Below are 16878 nucleotides of genomic sequence, written 5' to 3'. Positions count from 1 at the left end.
GAAAACTGTTGGAAGTTGTGTTTTCAGAGTCCTGTCTATATTCCATAAACCCTCTACCATAGCCCCATGGTAAAATGCTCTTCTTTTCCCCCTGGGACCCAAACATAAAACACTTGAGAGTTTTATATGCTTGAAACATCATCACAAACATCTCTGCAGAATCGTTCATAGTGAGAAAACAGTTATACTGTTGATATCTCCACTGTATTAATCAGCATACACTCAATGTAGTAATTTTGATCAGAGAAGTTGCTCTTACAGAAACAATTTGTTAATGAAAGAAAAAAGAACCCACATCTTTGAGCTGCAGAGATGTTCAGGATCTCAAAGTCTTGATGCACTCTGCTGGGACACACGACTTATTTTTGAGTTTTAAAGGCCGATTTGTTTGCAGATGAGACTCCACACTGAGTCGCCATGAGCTGGAGATCCAGGCAATGGAGAAATCTAACTATGAAACGGTCTGCAGAGCCCAAGACACAGTGGGTTTCTTTTTCCTTTTCCATGTCTCTCATGTTACATAAAATTACCGAATATTTGTGTTCTGGACAATTTTTTTTTAAAGCCAGTATATTTTTAGTAGATTTTTACAAACTCTCTCTTATAGACTCTATGATTCTTTTCTATTATTTATGTATTTAAATGATTAACAATCAAGACAATATATCAAAAGACAGTAGAATTATAATCCTTAAGGTATTAGATCTTTATATCTCTGTTACAGGCAAAATTTCACGTAGCTAAAACAGTAAAACGTGATTTGGCATTGCTGACACCAAATGATTAATAGAAGATAAGAAAGCAATATAAATCATATATTTAAGAAATCCTGAAATAAAATATTTTAGGATCCTTTCCTTATTATACCTTGTGAAAGAAAAAAAAAAATCTAAATCTAAATATCTATATATGTAGGGGTGCACATTCATTATTATAAAAGTATGATAAGTCTATATTAAAAAGAGATTTACTTTAAAAATCTTTGGTAAAGATACTCTGAGGTTATGTGATAAAAATGCACTATAAAGATTGTAAGCAAGCAGTATTCTGGCAATGCCACAGTGAGGGGTCTGTGAAAGCATTTTTTTATTACTCTCTCTCTCTTTTTTTTTTTTGGCATGTAAACATTCAGTTACATAAGGACTTAAATGTAACAAACAAGTAGAATGTTATTGCATTTTTATAGTATAAATATTTCATAAATTCTCCCTCCTTTGGCAAAATTCATACTAATAGGGCCGCACTCCAAGAGATAAAATCCAATTCATACTAACAGGACTGCACTTCAAGAGATAAAATCTATCTCTCAATAAACTGGGCTCTTTGCTTTTGACCAAAAGACAATTTCCCCCCAAGTATTTCATAGAAAACACGTTACTGAAACAATTCAAGCAGATTATATTATCATTATCACCTCAGTTGTCTAATAGTCAGTATTCTTGGAGATCATCCGCATGGTCTGGCCTTTCATTTGGAAGACAGAAATTCAGAGATACAGTTGCCATTGTATCCTAAAATTCACGTGCTGCCCGAAGTGGACCCCTTGTATTTCATGTTATGAGAAATATGAGATCAAGGATAAGGGCAGCAAGGTAAGGAAAGGACAGTCAAGGGTCAAAGGACCCTTTGAAAAGCTGTAACTGTGGTGGTTCTAAAACAAAACCGTTTGGGGACCAAAGCAAACGAGCCACAGATTAACTCAGAGGAGCTATAAGCTTAAGAATTTCTTACAGAAAAAAAAAAAAAAAATCAACCACCTTTATGATTATTCCTACTAAAACAAAATAAATTTAATTGGGACTCTTGAGGCCTGGGTTGCAATTCAAAATACGCACAATTTTTCATTTCTGAGTGTTAAAATTAAAAATTAGAAACAAAAGTCAGACTAGAAAACTTTATCACTTTCTAATCATGAAAAAATATCTGTGGAATCAGGGAAGGGTATACAGGGGAATGTAGCTATATTTGTTATATTTGATTTCTTAAACTGGGTGGCACAGAGATTCATTATATTATTATTTATACTTTTGTGTATATTTAAAGCACTTCATAATTTAAAAGTATATACTTGTGAAAAATTGGAAGAAAGTTTTAACTAATCTTAATCCAAGATACTTAGTTTACAAAACGGTAACCTGCTACTAAGAGAAGTGTCCTTCCTTAAAAGAAACATGTTAAAACGTAATAAAGTATATGCGGTCCTGGAGCTGGCAAGCAAACATTTCACTGCCCAATAAGAGTTTGAATAAAGATTCTAGGCAGAGACTCTGCATATTTTTAGCTCAAAAAGGCAATTTTTTTTCAGTGATTGTCTTTGAAAGTGTGGTGTAAATGTCACATCGATGATATGAAAATGTCTTCTGCAGTATGTAATTTGAGTTGCAGAAGGATTATAAGAATAATGAGACTGTGGTTTCACAATCTTTTCAAGCTTTCCTGTCTTTTTAAAGTAAACTACACAAAACTAACACAATTTTATGTGCCCTGATTTGCAACTGTCAGGCAAAAAGAACCTGGGCCTGGAAAAAAAAAAAAATTTAACTGCTCTTTATAGCTATTTTCCTCTAGAGAAAAAGTCAATTTTGGTACTTGTGTTTGGATATTAAAAAAAAAATGGCAATATTTCTGACATGAAAAGCAGAACAGTATTGGAAATGTTATGTTCTAGAGAAAACCAAGTTTGTCCATATTATTATGTCCAGGTAGCATGGAAAAGGAAAATCTTAAGATAATATTTTGGGGTAATAATGAGTTTTTCAAATATAACCCCAAAATGCTTTATCCAGCATACCCTATCTGTAATTTCTTTAGAAAAATATTGAAGTTTGGTTCTCTCTCACCCGTCTCTGTTTTCAAATGAGCCCCAAACACTGGTCATTATAGATTTTGAATTAGGATGGCTGCAAATTCAATGCGGGCTTCTTTTAACCTATGTAATTTACAGCTTAAATTCTTTATAGCCTGACATATAATTGTGCATTTCTTTCCCCAAGGGACACGACTAGTTTAGAGCAACAGATAGATCTATTTTTCAATACACAGAAAAAGAATGGCTATCTTTTATGCTCACTGGCAATGTGGAAGTGATAGGATGGAGCCTTCAAGCCTAAAAGCACCTGTGAGTTGGCAAACTCACCCAGGAAAAGCTGTGTGACAGCAAATACCACACTAAAAAAAGCCATTCAACCAGATGAAAAGTGAGACAAACATAGGGATTAAAAGTTAAAGGAATGCAGAAGTGAATGGGATGGAGCATAATCCGTGCAAAAATGTGCAAGTCCTTGGGAACAAAGGCCCATCAAGGTCCTACATGATTAAATGTGAAATGCGTATTTGGTAAGAACTTTAAAACATCTCATACTCTATGTGTTTCTAAAGAAAGGTTAATAGTGGGTGAAGTAGAGACCATCCCATAGCTTGATTGCCTTTCCTCTCTTTTCCTATTTCTCTTCTTATATTTTTCTTGTGTTTCATTCTTCTCAGTGCCACCAACTAACCGCTAAATAGGTGACTGGATTTAAAGGTCAGTGCTAGCCTTGGCCGTCAACACCCTGATGCGGGCAGAGTTGCAGGTCTTGCAGAGGATGTGTCCATCCAAAGGGTAGCAGCCTTGGTTATCTCCTTCAGACAGGAGACCACCACAATCCTGGAAGAAGGAAGACAGATGGAAAGGATATCAGTGAAAATGGAAACAAATTCCTTTGCTTTCCATTCAAGGCTTCCATAATGAGGCCAACTTTCCTCTTCATACACCACCAGCCTCTTCAAATCCTTCTGCAGGATATAACATGGTATGTCTTGCATTAAGCTTAAGTGGAGACTGGGGACATCAATATGAACAGGGTGAAATGACCCTCCTGAGATCACTTAATGGGAGATACAGGTACAGGAAAAGAAGAACCTGAGGGTCTCGGCTCCCAACTAGTAGTTTTGCTCCCCTCACCCAAACAACGAGAACAAGCACGAGAGAAAATAAAACAAGAATAGATCCCGAATCATTAATTCATCTCTGCCGTTTATCATTAAGTTAAGGATCTCTCAAAAGTAATATACAGGTGCAGGGACAGAATCTCCTGGTAATTCCAGGGCAGAAGCTAAGTTGTAGACTGACTCCTGCTAAGCAGAAGGGCCACCAACGGGCTCTACTTACTTATTCCGACTTTAGGAAGAAAATAAAATCTTAAGGTTTGGGGGCAGGGGGGTGGCGGGAAATGACCTGCTGTACTTTCTAAAGGATACAGCATGGAGGAGAGGACACTGTTTCTCTTTAGTCATAAAACCTAGTGTAAAAGCTGTTAGTCTTTTATTCTCTTTGTTCATGTGAAGGCCAGAGAGAGGCATGTAGGGCCAAACAGAGCACACTGCATGAAACAGGTGGTCGTTACAGCTCAGGCGGTGAATGGAATGACTGCAGTCCTGGAGAGCAGGGGCCACCCTGCCAGCCCCGCCAGCCTGTGTCTTGGGAAGATCTCCTCGTGGGACTAGAAGAGCCAGTCTCATGAGGATGTGGTAATAAAGAAGTTCATGCTATCTCTCGCAGACAGCTAATGCGAACTGCTGCACTCAGAAAAACTAGCAGAAAACAAGAAAAGTGCTTTCAAAGAGGGGCTCTGGGTAAGTCACAGGACGAGGATAAGAAAATGTTTTAAAATCATTCTCTGAATGATTTTATACCTTTTCATACCCAGATTAGAGGAGAAAGACTTGCTGCCCTTTGCTGTATAAATGAAGACATGGCCCTTGGGCAAGAAGCTTCCCTTGTCACTTCCAGCCTGGATTACAGGCCTCTTGTAAAACACAAGTCCCATGAACGCAGGCACTAGGGGCTCCCCCAGATTTAATAATTGCTATATTTATGAAAATCCGGCTCTAATGGGCCCGGCAGGGTGAGGGGGCACTGACCACAGACCTCACATCGGTAGCAGTGAACGTGGAAATCGCGATCCAGAGCCACAATCCGGACAGTCTCTTCCTGGCCGGGGGCTGGCATGATAGGCTCCTTGCACACAGAACAGCGGGGGGCAAACTTCCTGAAAACGGAGAGATAGTTCTGGTTAGATACTGAGCATAGACACTGGCAAAAAAGATGAGACTTGGAGGTGAAAAGAAAAGGTGTAAACCAAGAGCCAGGACACCTGGTCTGCTGTCTTGTGTGACCTTGAGCAAAAGTCACTTTCCTTGAGTCGGCTTCCTCAGCTTAAAATAAGGGACTCACACTTGGTGACTGTTGAGGTCCTTCTAGATGATAAATACCATGATACCTGGTGAGGTAGGGGAGTGAGCGTGTGAAATGATTCTGCATGAAGAGCTACCGTGGAGTGGGATTCACCTGTGGATAGATCGCAAACACAAACCCTGGGCTTGGGCAGGTCAGCCAGAGAGGCAAGGAGGCCCCTACTTGTTTCTGACGTTTGCTTCTAGACTTTTGTATGTGCTCCCCAGGCCCTACCCAAGTATGCTGAGGTTGGTAACTTTGCCTCATTCCCAATTATTAAGCCTCTTCTTTGAAATGTGTCTTGAATTCTAGAAATGAACACAAGAAACCTCAAATACGTATCTTTTCAAAGCAGCAGAGGTTAGCGAGTTTAAACACTCTTTATACCAAACTTCCTACGGCCAAATCTGCAATTCTTATATTTTGGTTGTGTTAAACTTTTGTTTAAAAAGAAAAAATTATAAAGCTGTCCAGTTCTCTATTCTTCAAAGGATTTTAGAACTTCCAAAGGGTATGTGTATATGAATACACCACCCAACACACACACGCACACACACACACATATACATATGTTTTTGAGGTTAACTCTTGGTGAGGAATTTTAATATTTCCTAATCTCTTAATATTCCTTAATATGACCAATGGCCATAACATTTTTTTTTTCTCGTAACAGATTAATAGGCTGCAAATATAGGCTGTGCACCCATCTGTATCTTCTGGAAATTAGGTGTGGTCTTTATGAAGGTGTGAAATGAGACGTGATTTGAAACGGACATGGATAAGAACTGAAAAGATTAAAAAAGAAAGACTGAGCAGCTCAGTTTGACTGAGCAGCTCAGTAATGGTTTTAAGATTAATGACGTTAAAATTTATCTATTTGTAGAGAGACTTAAAAAGAAATAATGATAGTAATCTAACTCTTTGCAGAGCACTTTATGGTTGTCAAAGCATCTTTACATACATTATACTCTATATGTACACATTAATTTTCCTGGCAGCACCCAAAAGGCATCTGTATGGCTGCAATCTAAATAAATATGAATTAAGCAGCAGATCAATTGATTGCTATGAAAGAAAAATTTAAAGGATCATGGTACAATTGCGGCAGTAATCAGAGTTGTTATAATTGGTATTTTATGCAAGAAGCTCATACTCAGTGGCAAAAAAAATTGCTTTGGACTCTACTTGATTATTTTTGAATCTGGGTCATCAGTAGGGAAATAAGCAGCCTTCTGGAATCAGCTGCAAAATTTCCTTCCCCAAACCCAATGGGACTGTAAACTCTGTGAGGTCAGAAGTGTGTCTTGCCTATCGCTTTATCTGTGAGTCTTCCCCAATGTCCCCAAGTAGGATTACTAACTCCTTGAGGATAAAATATCTTTCACTGAAATTGCCTATTTTAGCAGTAATTATCTGCATATCTTTGGAGACCTCAAAACTGTGAGCTTCCAAAGGCCAGGATTTGCTCTATTTCTGAGTTTCTAGAAATAACTAGCGTGGCTGGTGCAGAAGGTAGAAAGTCAGGCAATATCTAATGGAATGAAGTGTTTGCCACATTTCGCATAAAAAGATGTTGCTCAGGCCTTTATGTTCAATCTCAAGGTTCCTCTCTGCAAAGGCACAGACTGTATTCTTGCTGAGTAATGATTTCTTCTTACCAATTGGCCTCATTTCTATGATGGGAAAAGGCAAAGTGAAGAGACAGGAAGTGGTTTCCACCGTCCCCACTGTGTTCCTTGGCCGGCATTTTGAGAATTGTTAAAAATCCCAGGTGGTCTATTTCAAGGCTCAGCTCACTAAGCAGACAATAATAATAAAATTAACTTGATAAAAACACTTCTGATGGTTAAAATTGTGTGCTTATTATTGTGCCAAGCCTTGTTAAGCACTCTATACACGTAGTCTTATTTTTTACTGATAGCAAACATTATTAAGAAATACTTTTATCATTTCTGCTTTACAGCCACGGGAGCCAAAGCTCAGAGAGGGATGATCTTAATCATTGGGTCCTGGCACATTTCTGGCAATCCACAAATGGATGCTGAGTAAACAAATAAATGGATGCATGTAACATCCCTGATAAGAAAGCACAGATAGTGGAATAAAGACTCAACACAGTGAAAGGGTCAGTTAAATAAGTCCTGGCACTGGGAATACAGAAATAAACTCAAACTCCAGCAATCACACTGGTGAGGGAGTTCTATATATTTCTGCATTTGTTCTATTAACATATATACGTATCCTACCATATTGCAAAAATGATTTAAGGGGGTTACTGTAAAATAGTGTGTGTGTGTGTGTATGTGTGTGTGTGTGTGTGTGTGTGTGTGTGTGTGTGTGTATTCTTTATTACTAATCGGGCTATGTAAAGTGCTATCTATAGTGAATTTACAAAACTATAAAACATAGAGAAGGAGATATAAACTCAAACATGGGTTTAGGGAGCGTTTGAGATCAGAGGAGGATTATTAGAGTAGATGATAATTGAGTTGGGCCTTGAAAGATGGCCATTTAGGGAAAGTAAGTCTGTGTGTGTGTGTGTGTGTGTGTGTGTGTGTGTGTGTGTGTGTGTGTGTTGGGGGGGTGAGGGTGCGATACAGGCAGTCTACCAGGTAACTAGTTTGAGCAGTCATCTGAAATGACATATGGGCAAGAGTTTCTGCCTAATAGGATGGAGGATTTGGGCCAACCCTGACTGATGGCAGTTATGGAGGGGATGGCCCATAAGCAAGGCTTTAAAAATAGCATTTCAAAAGCTTGTAATTACTCAGAGTGCAGTCCAAGACCACCTGGGACCTTGTCAGAAAGGCAGAATCTTAGGCACTCCCACCCCAGACCTCCTGAACTAAAATCTGCAGTCTAACAAGATCGCTAGGTGACTTGTAAGCCCACTGAAGTTTGGGAAGCACCAGTTTAAAGGACGGGTTTCTAAGCAGGAGAGATAAATCCCTTCTCCTGGGCCTCCTGCATCTCACCATAGCTTCTATTTGCAGGCTGTTCTAGTTTCAGCCAAGCGGATCCTTCTTGAAAGCAGAGAGCCTTTCTTCACTCTGGGCCCTTCGATATAGCCTGAGTTGTTCCTTCTGCCAAGAATCTCCATTTCCCATTTAAAACACTCTGCTTCCAGAAGCCTACTCAGATCCTAGGGCCGAGTAATTTCTTCTGGCCCTGACAGCTCAAGCCCTTGCCTGTGCCTCACATCGTCACCTTTACAGTCTTTTCTGCCTGGTGCCTGGTATCACACAGAATCCGCACTTATTCTCTCCCCTCCTCCTGGCAAGCTCCTTGCAGACCAGGGCTTCTCTCTACGTATTTCTACCTATGCGATTTCTCTCCTTTAGCACTAAGCACAGTAATTGGCACAGAGAGGGCTCTTCATAGATGTGGTTGAACAGAATTGAAGTATATCCCCCAAAAGCTCACAAATGGGAGATCTGTTCAGAATGACCAAGAATCTGCAGGAGGCAGCTATGTTCCCCTCTCTGCAGTCCACACTTCTTAGCATGCAACGTCCATGGCTAAGACACGGCTAATGGGTTGGACTTGCAGCTGCTTTTTATTCCAGTCCTTTCAAGACTCAGAAACGGAGTTCTGTAAAATGTATCTTTTATTCTTCTTTGGGAAATGGAGAAAAGATCAAAAAGCTTCTCCCCTTGCATACCTGCCAATCATGCAGACAACATGATTTTTAATAATCTGTATTTTAACTGGCCACTGAATTAGCGGTGGTGGGAAGCATTGGGGGTTTCAGATTCTTTTTCCCTTTCAGTTGCTCAAGTCTGCCTTCCTGGAGTGTTCAGACCCACACACATGTCACCAGTCACAAGTCTCTAATTATGCTCCCCACTCCTAGAAATGAAAGATAAATGGCATAGATATAAACTTACGTTTGTCAGAATTGATTTCCTGTTTTAATTGAGGGGTGTAACATATCAGTCTTTTTCAGCAACAGAAACATGTGTGCTCTGATTATATCTATCAGTCTTGCTTGGATTAGGGGAAGTCTAAGAAAGGAGAGAAACAGTGACAGAAATACCCTCCCCAATGGTATCTTTTCACTTCCCTTAAATAGATGCAGGTTTTTTTTTTTCATGTGTAATTAGAAGCTAAAAATATCAATAACGTGAAATACAATTTATGCTGTGACTGCCCTTTCAAAGTGAGCCCTTTCTTGTCTAATTCAGGTCGAGAATTCCTGCCTCTGGGTGTTTTTTTTGTTTTTTTAAAATTTATTCAGCCTCACATCTTTTGGTGAGGCTTTCACTTTCCCTGCTACTTGAAAAGTGGTCAGGAAATGCTTTTTTTTTTTTTTTTTTTTAATAAATTTATTTATTTATTTTTGGCTGTGTTGGGTCTTCGTTTCTGTGCGAGGGCTTTCTCCAGTTGCGGAGAGCGGGGGCCACTCTTCATCGCGGTGCGCGGGCCTCTCATGTCACGGCCTCTCCCGTTGCGGAGCACAGGCTCCAGACGCGCAGGCTCGGTAGTTGTGGCTCACGGGCTTAGTTGCTCCGCGGCATGTGGGATCTTCCCAGACCAGGGCTCGAACCCGTGTCCCCTGCATTGGCAGGCAGATTCTCAACCACTGCGCCACTAGGGAAGCCCCAGGAAATTCTTTTTTTAAAATATGAGTCTCAGGTCCCCAAACTGTTTGTGGCAAGTACCTCCCAGTTGTTGACAATCAACAGAGCGGTGAAAATTAACCCACAAGACTGCACATCTGGAGGCCATAGAACAGATACCCAAACTGGTGAGCCATATGAGCTTCACCTCTCTGAGAGCCTCAGACTGTTCTTAAAGCCACTGCGAAGCAAACACGAGCCAGAAACCTCCGTGTCTGCCATTTACAAACCACATCTATAGCTGTCATATGGTTCCTAGAAATATGCAACAAATGTGATCAACCAATTAACCAACCAACAAACTGGCCAAATAGGAATAAGCAAAATCCAAAGCTATACAATTTTCATGAAAATTCCAGCTATAATAAAGAGGGATGTACAAATTAGAGAAGTGAGGAAGTGGTGACATAATTTTCCAGGCCCATCAGTTAAGTGGTCTTAGACCTTAAGATTCTACTTTTTAATCGTCATCAAAAGATTAGAAAATATCCTGAGGAAGAGAAGACCTGGGTGGGGTAGAGCTTAGCAGAGGGTGTGAATATGCTGATAATGGCATAAAATAGCCTCCAAATATGTGAGAGGCTGCATTAGCAAGAGGGGTTGAACTGTTCCCTGTGCCAGTCCCTCCCATAACCTCCTATATGCAGAGTGGCCAAGACGTAGAGGTCAGCTCCAGAGAGAACCCTAGGCTGTCTCAGGTGGGAAGCTTTAAGACAGGGTCTGGTCTAATGACCAAACTGAAGAGCTCAGAGAAATTGGGCAATTTGTCCACTGTCACATATCTTGTTCATGTTTAGGCCCGGGAGAGCTACCCCAGGATCCTGCCTCTTTCCAGTACACGTGTTCTGCGGCTAAGTCAACTTCCTCATAATTAGAGCTACACAAAGATGTGATGGATAAGCCCCAGGGAAGTCTTGAAGCAGAGGCCAGGCTGGAGGACCACATGGAGTACCTATTATCAATTCCTGCATTGAAGCAGGGGATAAATAACCTCTTTTTAACGTCCCACCAAATCCGGAGATCCTAGAGCTCGGAGAGAGAAGAGTGTGAAGCCCAGATACAGGCAGTAAGAATAGACCCCAAGGGGACAATTAGGCTGCAGGAGGGAGAGTAGGTTGCCTACTTGTGGAAGTCTTCGATGCAGTGGATGAGGCCGCCAGCGTCCACGGTGAACGGGATCCCATCCAGGCTGCGGTGGCACATCACGCAGGTAAAGCAGTGAGGATGATAGGCCTTCCCAGTGGCTCGGAGAATCCGCTCCATGATGGGCTTGGAGCACACGCTGCACTGCTCCAGGGTATTCTGAGGAGGAAAAGAAAAACGCCAACGTTAGGCTAAGACGTGAAGAGCTCCATTTATGTAGTAACTTATAGAATGACAAGCACTGTTACAGAACACATGGGCTCATGTGCTTATCACAGTATTTGGAGGAAGGCAGAGTATATATCTTCATTACAGAGAGAATGAAACACAGATGGATCAAGTGGCTTTTCTAAGGTCATGCAGGTTCTGGGTGGCAAATCTAGGATTTAGAACTCGTGTTGTCTGACTTCTACTCGTGTTCCTTTCCAATACAGCAGGGGTAATAGCTAACTTTTCTGTAAAGGCCCATGTAGTAAATACTTCTAGCTTTGTTAGAGCAACTCAATTTTGCTGTAGTGGCAGGAAGGCAGCCATAGACAGTGTGTAAGTAAATGGGCATGACTGTGTTTCAATAAAACTTTTATTTACAAAAGCAGGCTGGATTTGGCCACGGCGATAGTTTCTTGACCCCTGAACTACACAATCCAGGTTCTCCACTGGAAGAATACTTCTCTATTACTTCTAAAACTTGATCAGTCATCAAAATCCTAGCGGGGTCACCAAGGACCTTAACATTTCAGAGTGGTCTTTCTGATGACCCAGACTTGTAGAGAGCATGCTGGTTGCAGAACCCAATCAGAGCTCAGCATAATCAATGAGGCTTTTGATCATTTAAAGCCTTGATTCAAACACCATGTCCACGCTTAGTGTTGTGAACTCTTGATGGAAATGTTGAACCTAGAGGGGTTCCAGTTTTGAGAAATGAATTAAGAAAGTCAATTTATTTGGCTTTAAAAATATGCTCAGCTTTAAAAATAAATCCCCCCCGCCCCCGCTTTAAAAGGGATACGATTTATTGAGTCAGGACTCAGAAAGATTGATACAATTAGCTGTTAACTTTCCATCCTTGCCTAGAATACCATGCTCTCTTACCAATAGCCATGTTTCACATGTAATATGCTATCTTCCAACTGAGAAGTCTGGACTCAATGAGTTTACGATTTAGAATAAACCTGGGATGGGGGTCTGATTAGAAACATGCAGAAGTCGAAGGGATGTGGAAATCAAGGAGTAATTTCCCTCTTACCACTAGAACCTTTAAATGGGCATGAGGCAAGGCGTGCCTATAGGTAGATAACTAGTGTGATGATGACAACTACAGCAACAGTTCCTGACTGGCTTCTTGTTTCCATCTCTCGTCCTGTAACACTTGCCCATCCTCACAATGACTTCCAGTTTCCTTTCTAAAACACAGATGTGACCAAGCAGCTTTCTTGCTAGAAAAACTTATATGGCTCCACAATGTGAAAGTAGCTCGTTCCTTACCTGACATGCGAACTCCCTTTTTAGGCTCAGATTCCCCTGATGTCTCAGACTGCTCACTTCTGTTCAAACCTATGAGAAACTTCCATATTTCTGTGCATTGGCTAATGCTAGAAGGAATCACAATTTGCTATTTTGAAGGCGGTAAAGCCTTCCTCAATACCTTCAGTTGGAAAAAATTGCTTCTTTCTCTCCCCTTCCTGAGCACTTAATTCATGCTGCTTAAAGCGCGCAGGTTCAGTAGGTGTGGCTCACGGGCTTAGTTGCTCCGCGGCACGTGGGATCTTCCCAGACCAGGGCTCGAACCCGTGTCCCCTGCATTGGCAGGCAGATTCTCAACCACTGCGCCACTAGGGAAGCCCCAGGAAATTCTTTTTTTAAAATATGAGTCTCAGGTCCCCAAACTGTTTGTGGCAAGTACCTCCCAGTTGTTGACAATCAACAGAGCGGTGAAAATTAACCCACAAGACTGCACATCTGGAGGCCATAGAACAGATACCCAAACTGGTGAGCCATATGAGCTTCACCTCTCTGAGAGCCTCAGACTGTTCTTAAAGCCACTGCGAAGCAAACACGAGCCAGAAACCTCCGTGTCTGCCATTTACAAACCACATCTATAGCTGTCATATGGTTCCTAGAAATATGCAACAAATGTGATCAACCAATTAACCAACCAACAAACTGGCCAAATAGGAATAAGCAAAATCCAAAGCTATACAATTTTCATGAAAATTCCAGCTATAATAAAGAGGGATGTACAAATTAGAGAAGTGAGGAAGTGGTGACATAATTTTCCAGGCCCATCAGTTAAGTGGTCTTAGACCTTAAGATTCTACTTTTTAATCGTCATCAAAAGATTAGAAAATATCCTGAGGAAGAGAAGACCTGGGTGGGGTAGAGCTTAGCAGAGGGTGTGAATATGCTGATAATGGCATAAAATAGCCTCCAAATATGTGAGAGGCTGCATTAGCAAGAGGGGTTGAACTGTTCCCTGTGCCAGTCCCTCCCATAACCTCCTATATGCAGAGTGGCCAAGACGTAGAGGTCAGCTCCAGAGAGAACCCTAGGCTGTCTCAGGTGGGAAGCTTTAAGACAGGGTCTGGTCTAATGACCAAACTGAAGAGCTCAGAGAAATTGGGCAATTTGTCCACTGTCACATATCTTGTTCATGTTTAGGCCCGGGAGAGCTACCCCAGGATCCTGCCTCTTTCCAGTACACGTGTTCTGCGGCTAAGTCAACTTCCTCATAATTAGAGCTACACAAAGATGTGATGGATAAGCCCCAGGGAAGTCTTGAAGCAGAGGCCAGGCTGGAGGACCACATGGAGTACCTATTATCAATTCCTGCATTGAAGCAGGGGATAAATAACCTCTTTTTAACGTCCCACCAAATCCGGAGATCCTAGAGCTCGGAGAGAGAAGAGTGTGAAGCCCAGATACAGGCAGTAAGAATAGACCCCAAGGGGACAATTAGGCTGCAGGAGGGAGAGTAGGTTGCCTACTTGTGGAAGTCTTCGATGCAGTGGATGAGGCCGCCAGCGTCCACGGTGAACGGGATCCCATCCAGGCTGCGGTGGCACATCACGCAGGTAAAGCAGTGAGGATGATAGGCCTTCCCAGTGGCTCGGAGAATCCGCTCCATGATGGGCTTGGAGCACACGCTGCACTGCTCCAGGGTATTCTGAGGAGGAAAAGAAAAACGCCAACGTTAGGCTAAGACGTGAAGAGCTCCATTTATGTAGTAACTTATAGAATGACAAGCACTGTTACAGAACACATGGGCTCATGTGCTTATCACAGTATTTGGAGGAAGGCAGAGTATATATCTTCATTACAGAGAGAATGAAACACAGATGGATCAAGTGGCTTTTCTAAGGTCATGCAGGTTCTGGGTGGCAAATCTAGGATTTAGAACTCGTGTTGTCTGACTTCTACTCGTGTTCCTTTCCAATACAGCAGGGGTAATAGCTAACTTTTCTGTAAAGGCCCATGTAGTAAATACTTCTAGCTTTGTTAGAGCAACTCAATTTTGCTGTAGTGGCAGGAAGGCAGCCATAGACAGTGTGTAAGTAAATGGGCATGACTGTGTTTCAATAAAACTTTTATTTACAAAAGCAGGCTGGATTTGGCCACGGCGATAGTTTCTTGACCCCTGAACTACACAATCCAGGTTCTCCACTGGAAGAATACTTCTCTATTACTTCTAAAACTTGATCAGTCATCAAAATCCTAGCGGGGTCACCAAGGACCTTAACATTTCAGAGTGGTCTTTCTGATGACCCAGACTTGTAGAGAGCATGCTGGTTGCAGAACCCAATCAGAGCTCAGCATAATCAATGAGGCTTTTGATCATTTAAAGCCTTGATTCAAACACCATGTCCACGCTTAGTGTTGTGAACTCTTGATGGAAATGTTGAACCTAGAGGGGTTCCAGTTTTGAGAAATGAATTAAGAAAGTCAATTTATTTGGCTTTAAAAATATGCTCAGCTTTAAAAATAAATCCCCCCCGCCCCCGCTTTAAAAGGGATACGATTTATTGAGTCAGGACTCAGAAAGATTGATACAATTAGCTGTTAACTTTCCATCCTTGCCTAGAATACCATGCTCTCTTACCAATAGCCATGTTTCACATGTAATATGCTATCTTCCAACTGAGAAGTCTGGACTCAATGAGTTTACGATTTAGAATAAACCTGGGATGGGGGTCTGATTAGAAACATGCAGAAGTCGAAGGGATGTGGAAATCAAGGAGTAATTTCCCTCTTACCACTAGAACCTTTAAATGGGCATGAGGCAAGGCGTGCCTATAGGTAGATAACTAGTGTGATGATGACAACTACAGCAACAGTTCCTGACTGGCTTCTTGTTTCCATCTCTCGTCCTGTAACACTTGCCCATCCTCACAATGACTTCCAGTTTCCTTTCTAAAACACAGATGTGACCAAGCAGCTTTCTTGCTAGAAAAACTTATATGGCTCCACAATGTGAAAGTAGCTCGTTCCTTACCTGACATGCGAACTCCCTTTTTAGGCTCAGATTCCCCTGATGTCTCAGACTGCTCACTTCTGTTCAAACCTATGAGAAACTTCCATATTTCTGTGCATTGGCTAATGCTAGAAGGAATCACAATTTGCTATTTTGAAGGCGGTAAAGCCTTCCTCAATACCTTCAGTTGGAAAAAATTGCTTCTTTCTCTCCCCTTCCTGAGCACTTAATTCATGCTGCTTAAAGCACTTAGAGTGTTCATTGTACTGAAATTATTTGCACATATGTCTGTTTCCTCTACTATACTGCAGTTCTTTAAGGGCAGTGACTATGTCTTAAGAATGTATTTCTCTGTTCTACGCTTCACCCAGTATACTACCTGGAATCAAAAGAAACTCAGGATGGAGATGTGCAAAAAGAATGAAGGAAGGAATATTGTTTACATCCCACTTTGGCGTCACAGTGCTGGCCCGATTCCCCTAACTCTGGAATCCAGAGGACAGTAAATCCATCACCAAACCCTCCTCCAAGCTGCGGTTGCTGGAGGTTCTGAAATTGCTTAGTATGCCTCTGGCCACAGTCTAAACTCATGGAAACTATTAACCTATTTTCCCCCCCATTTTGAAGTGGTGAAATTAAAATAGCAGAAGAACATAAGATGAGAGTGGAGATGACGATGGTCTCGACAATGAAGGCCCTGGTTCTTTTCTACCCTGGTGATCTGAGCTAATGTGGCTGGAAACTGTCTTCCCAGGGTTTGTGTTTTGCTCTTCTGTGGGTTCTAACTTTTTTTTTTAAAGCCAACCCTGTAATGGAGTTGAACAAATGAGAAAATGCTTGACCAGAAAATATTTTTGTTTGCATTGAGGCTTGGCTGCAAGACTCAAGCCCATTTACTCAAAACCAGCAGCAGCATATAAGGCAGAGTCAGTTTCTAAGGAAAGACTTTATGGTCCATGTTTAAAGAACAGGTAATCTCAACATTTCTGCTACAAAGGAAGAACAGTGTAAAATATACCTAAAGTGAGACTATTGTAAAATGTCCCTAAATCAGAAAATAAAGGCTCCAAGAATGCATCTGACTAGAAGCTTGGACTAGCAAATGGTTGAGGAGGACACGTGAATCTTCTTCAGCCCGTTCTCTTTACTTCTCCTTTCAGTCTTCAACTGGCCCACTAGGACTCTTAGACATGCCTGCTCCTACAGAAAGGATAAAGACTCTTAAAATGTCTGGGAGGGGCTTCCCTGGTGGCGCAGTGGTTGGGAGTCCGCCTGCCGATGCAGGGGACACGGATTCGTGTCCCTGTCCGGGAAGATCCCACATGCTGCGGAGCAGCTAGGCCCGTTGAGTCATGGCCGCTGAGCCTGCGCGTCCAGAGCCTGTGCTCCGCAACGGGAGAGGCCACAACAGTGAGAGGCCCGCGTACCGCAAA

General features: G+C 41.8%; 1 protein-coding gene across 2 annotated transcripts in view; it reads right to left on the bottom strand.

Moving 5' to 3' along the window:
- Nucleotides 1-3177: 3177 nt before the first annotated feature.
- LPP (LIM domain containing preferred translocation partner in lipoma) overlaps nt 3178-16878 on the bottom strand; it is a 641451-nt gene continuing 627750 nt past the window's right edge. Inside the window, exons 10-12 of one of the 2 annotated variants that reach the window (XM_007448432.1) lie at nt 13962-14140; nt 4910-5030; nt 3178-3646 (exon numbers count right to left, since the gene is read on the bottom strand). In XM_007448432.1, the coding sequence (XP_007448494.1) occupies nt 3518-3646; nt 4910-5030; nt 13962-14140 (429 nt within the window). In that variant the 3' untranslated portion in view covers nt 3178-3517. The remainder of the gene's footprint in view (nt 3647-4909; nt 5031-13961; nt 14141-16878) is intronic. The other variant, XM_007448433.1, reaches the window with a different exon arrangement.

Source organism: Lipotes vexillifer, unplaced genomic scaffold (genome assembly GCF_000442215.2).
Source record: "Lipotes vexillifer unplaced genomic scaffold, Lipotes_vexillifer_v1.1 scaffold388, whole genome shotgun sequence".
Lineage (NCBI taxonomy): Eukaryota > Metazoa > Chordata > Mammalia > Artiodactyla > Lipotidae > Lipotes > Lipotes vexillifer.
Note: the sequence above shows the minus strand (reverse complement) of the source record. Positions and strands in the feature narration are given on the sequence as shown.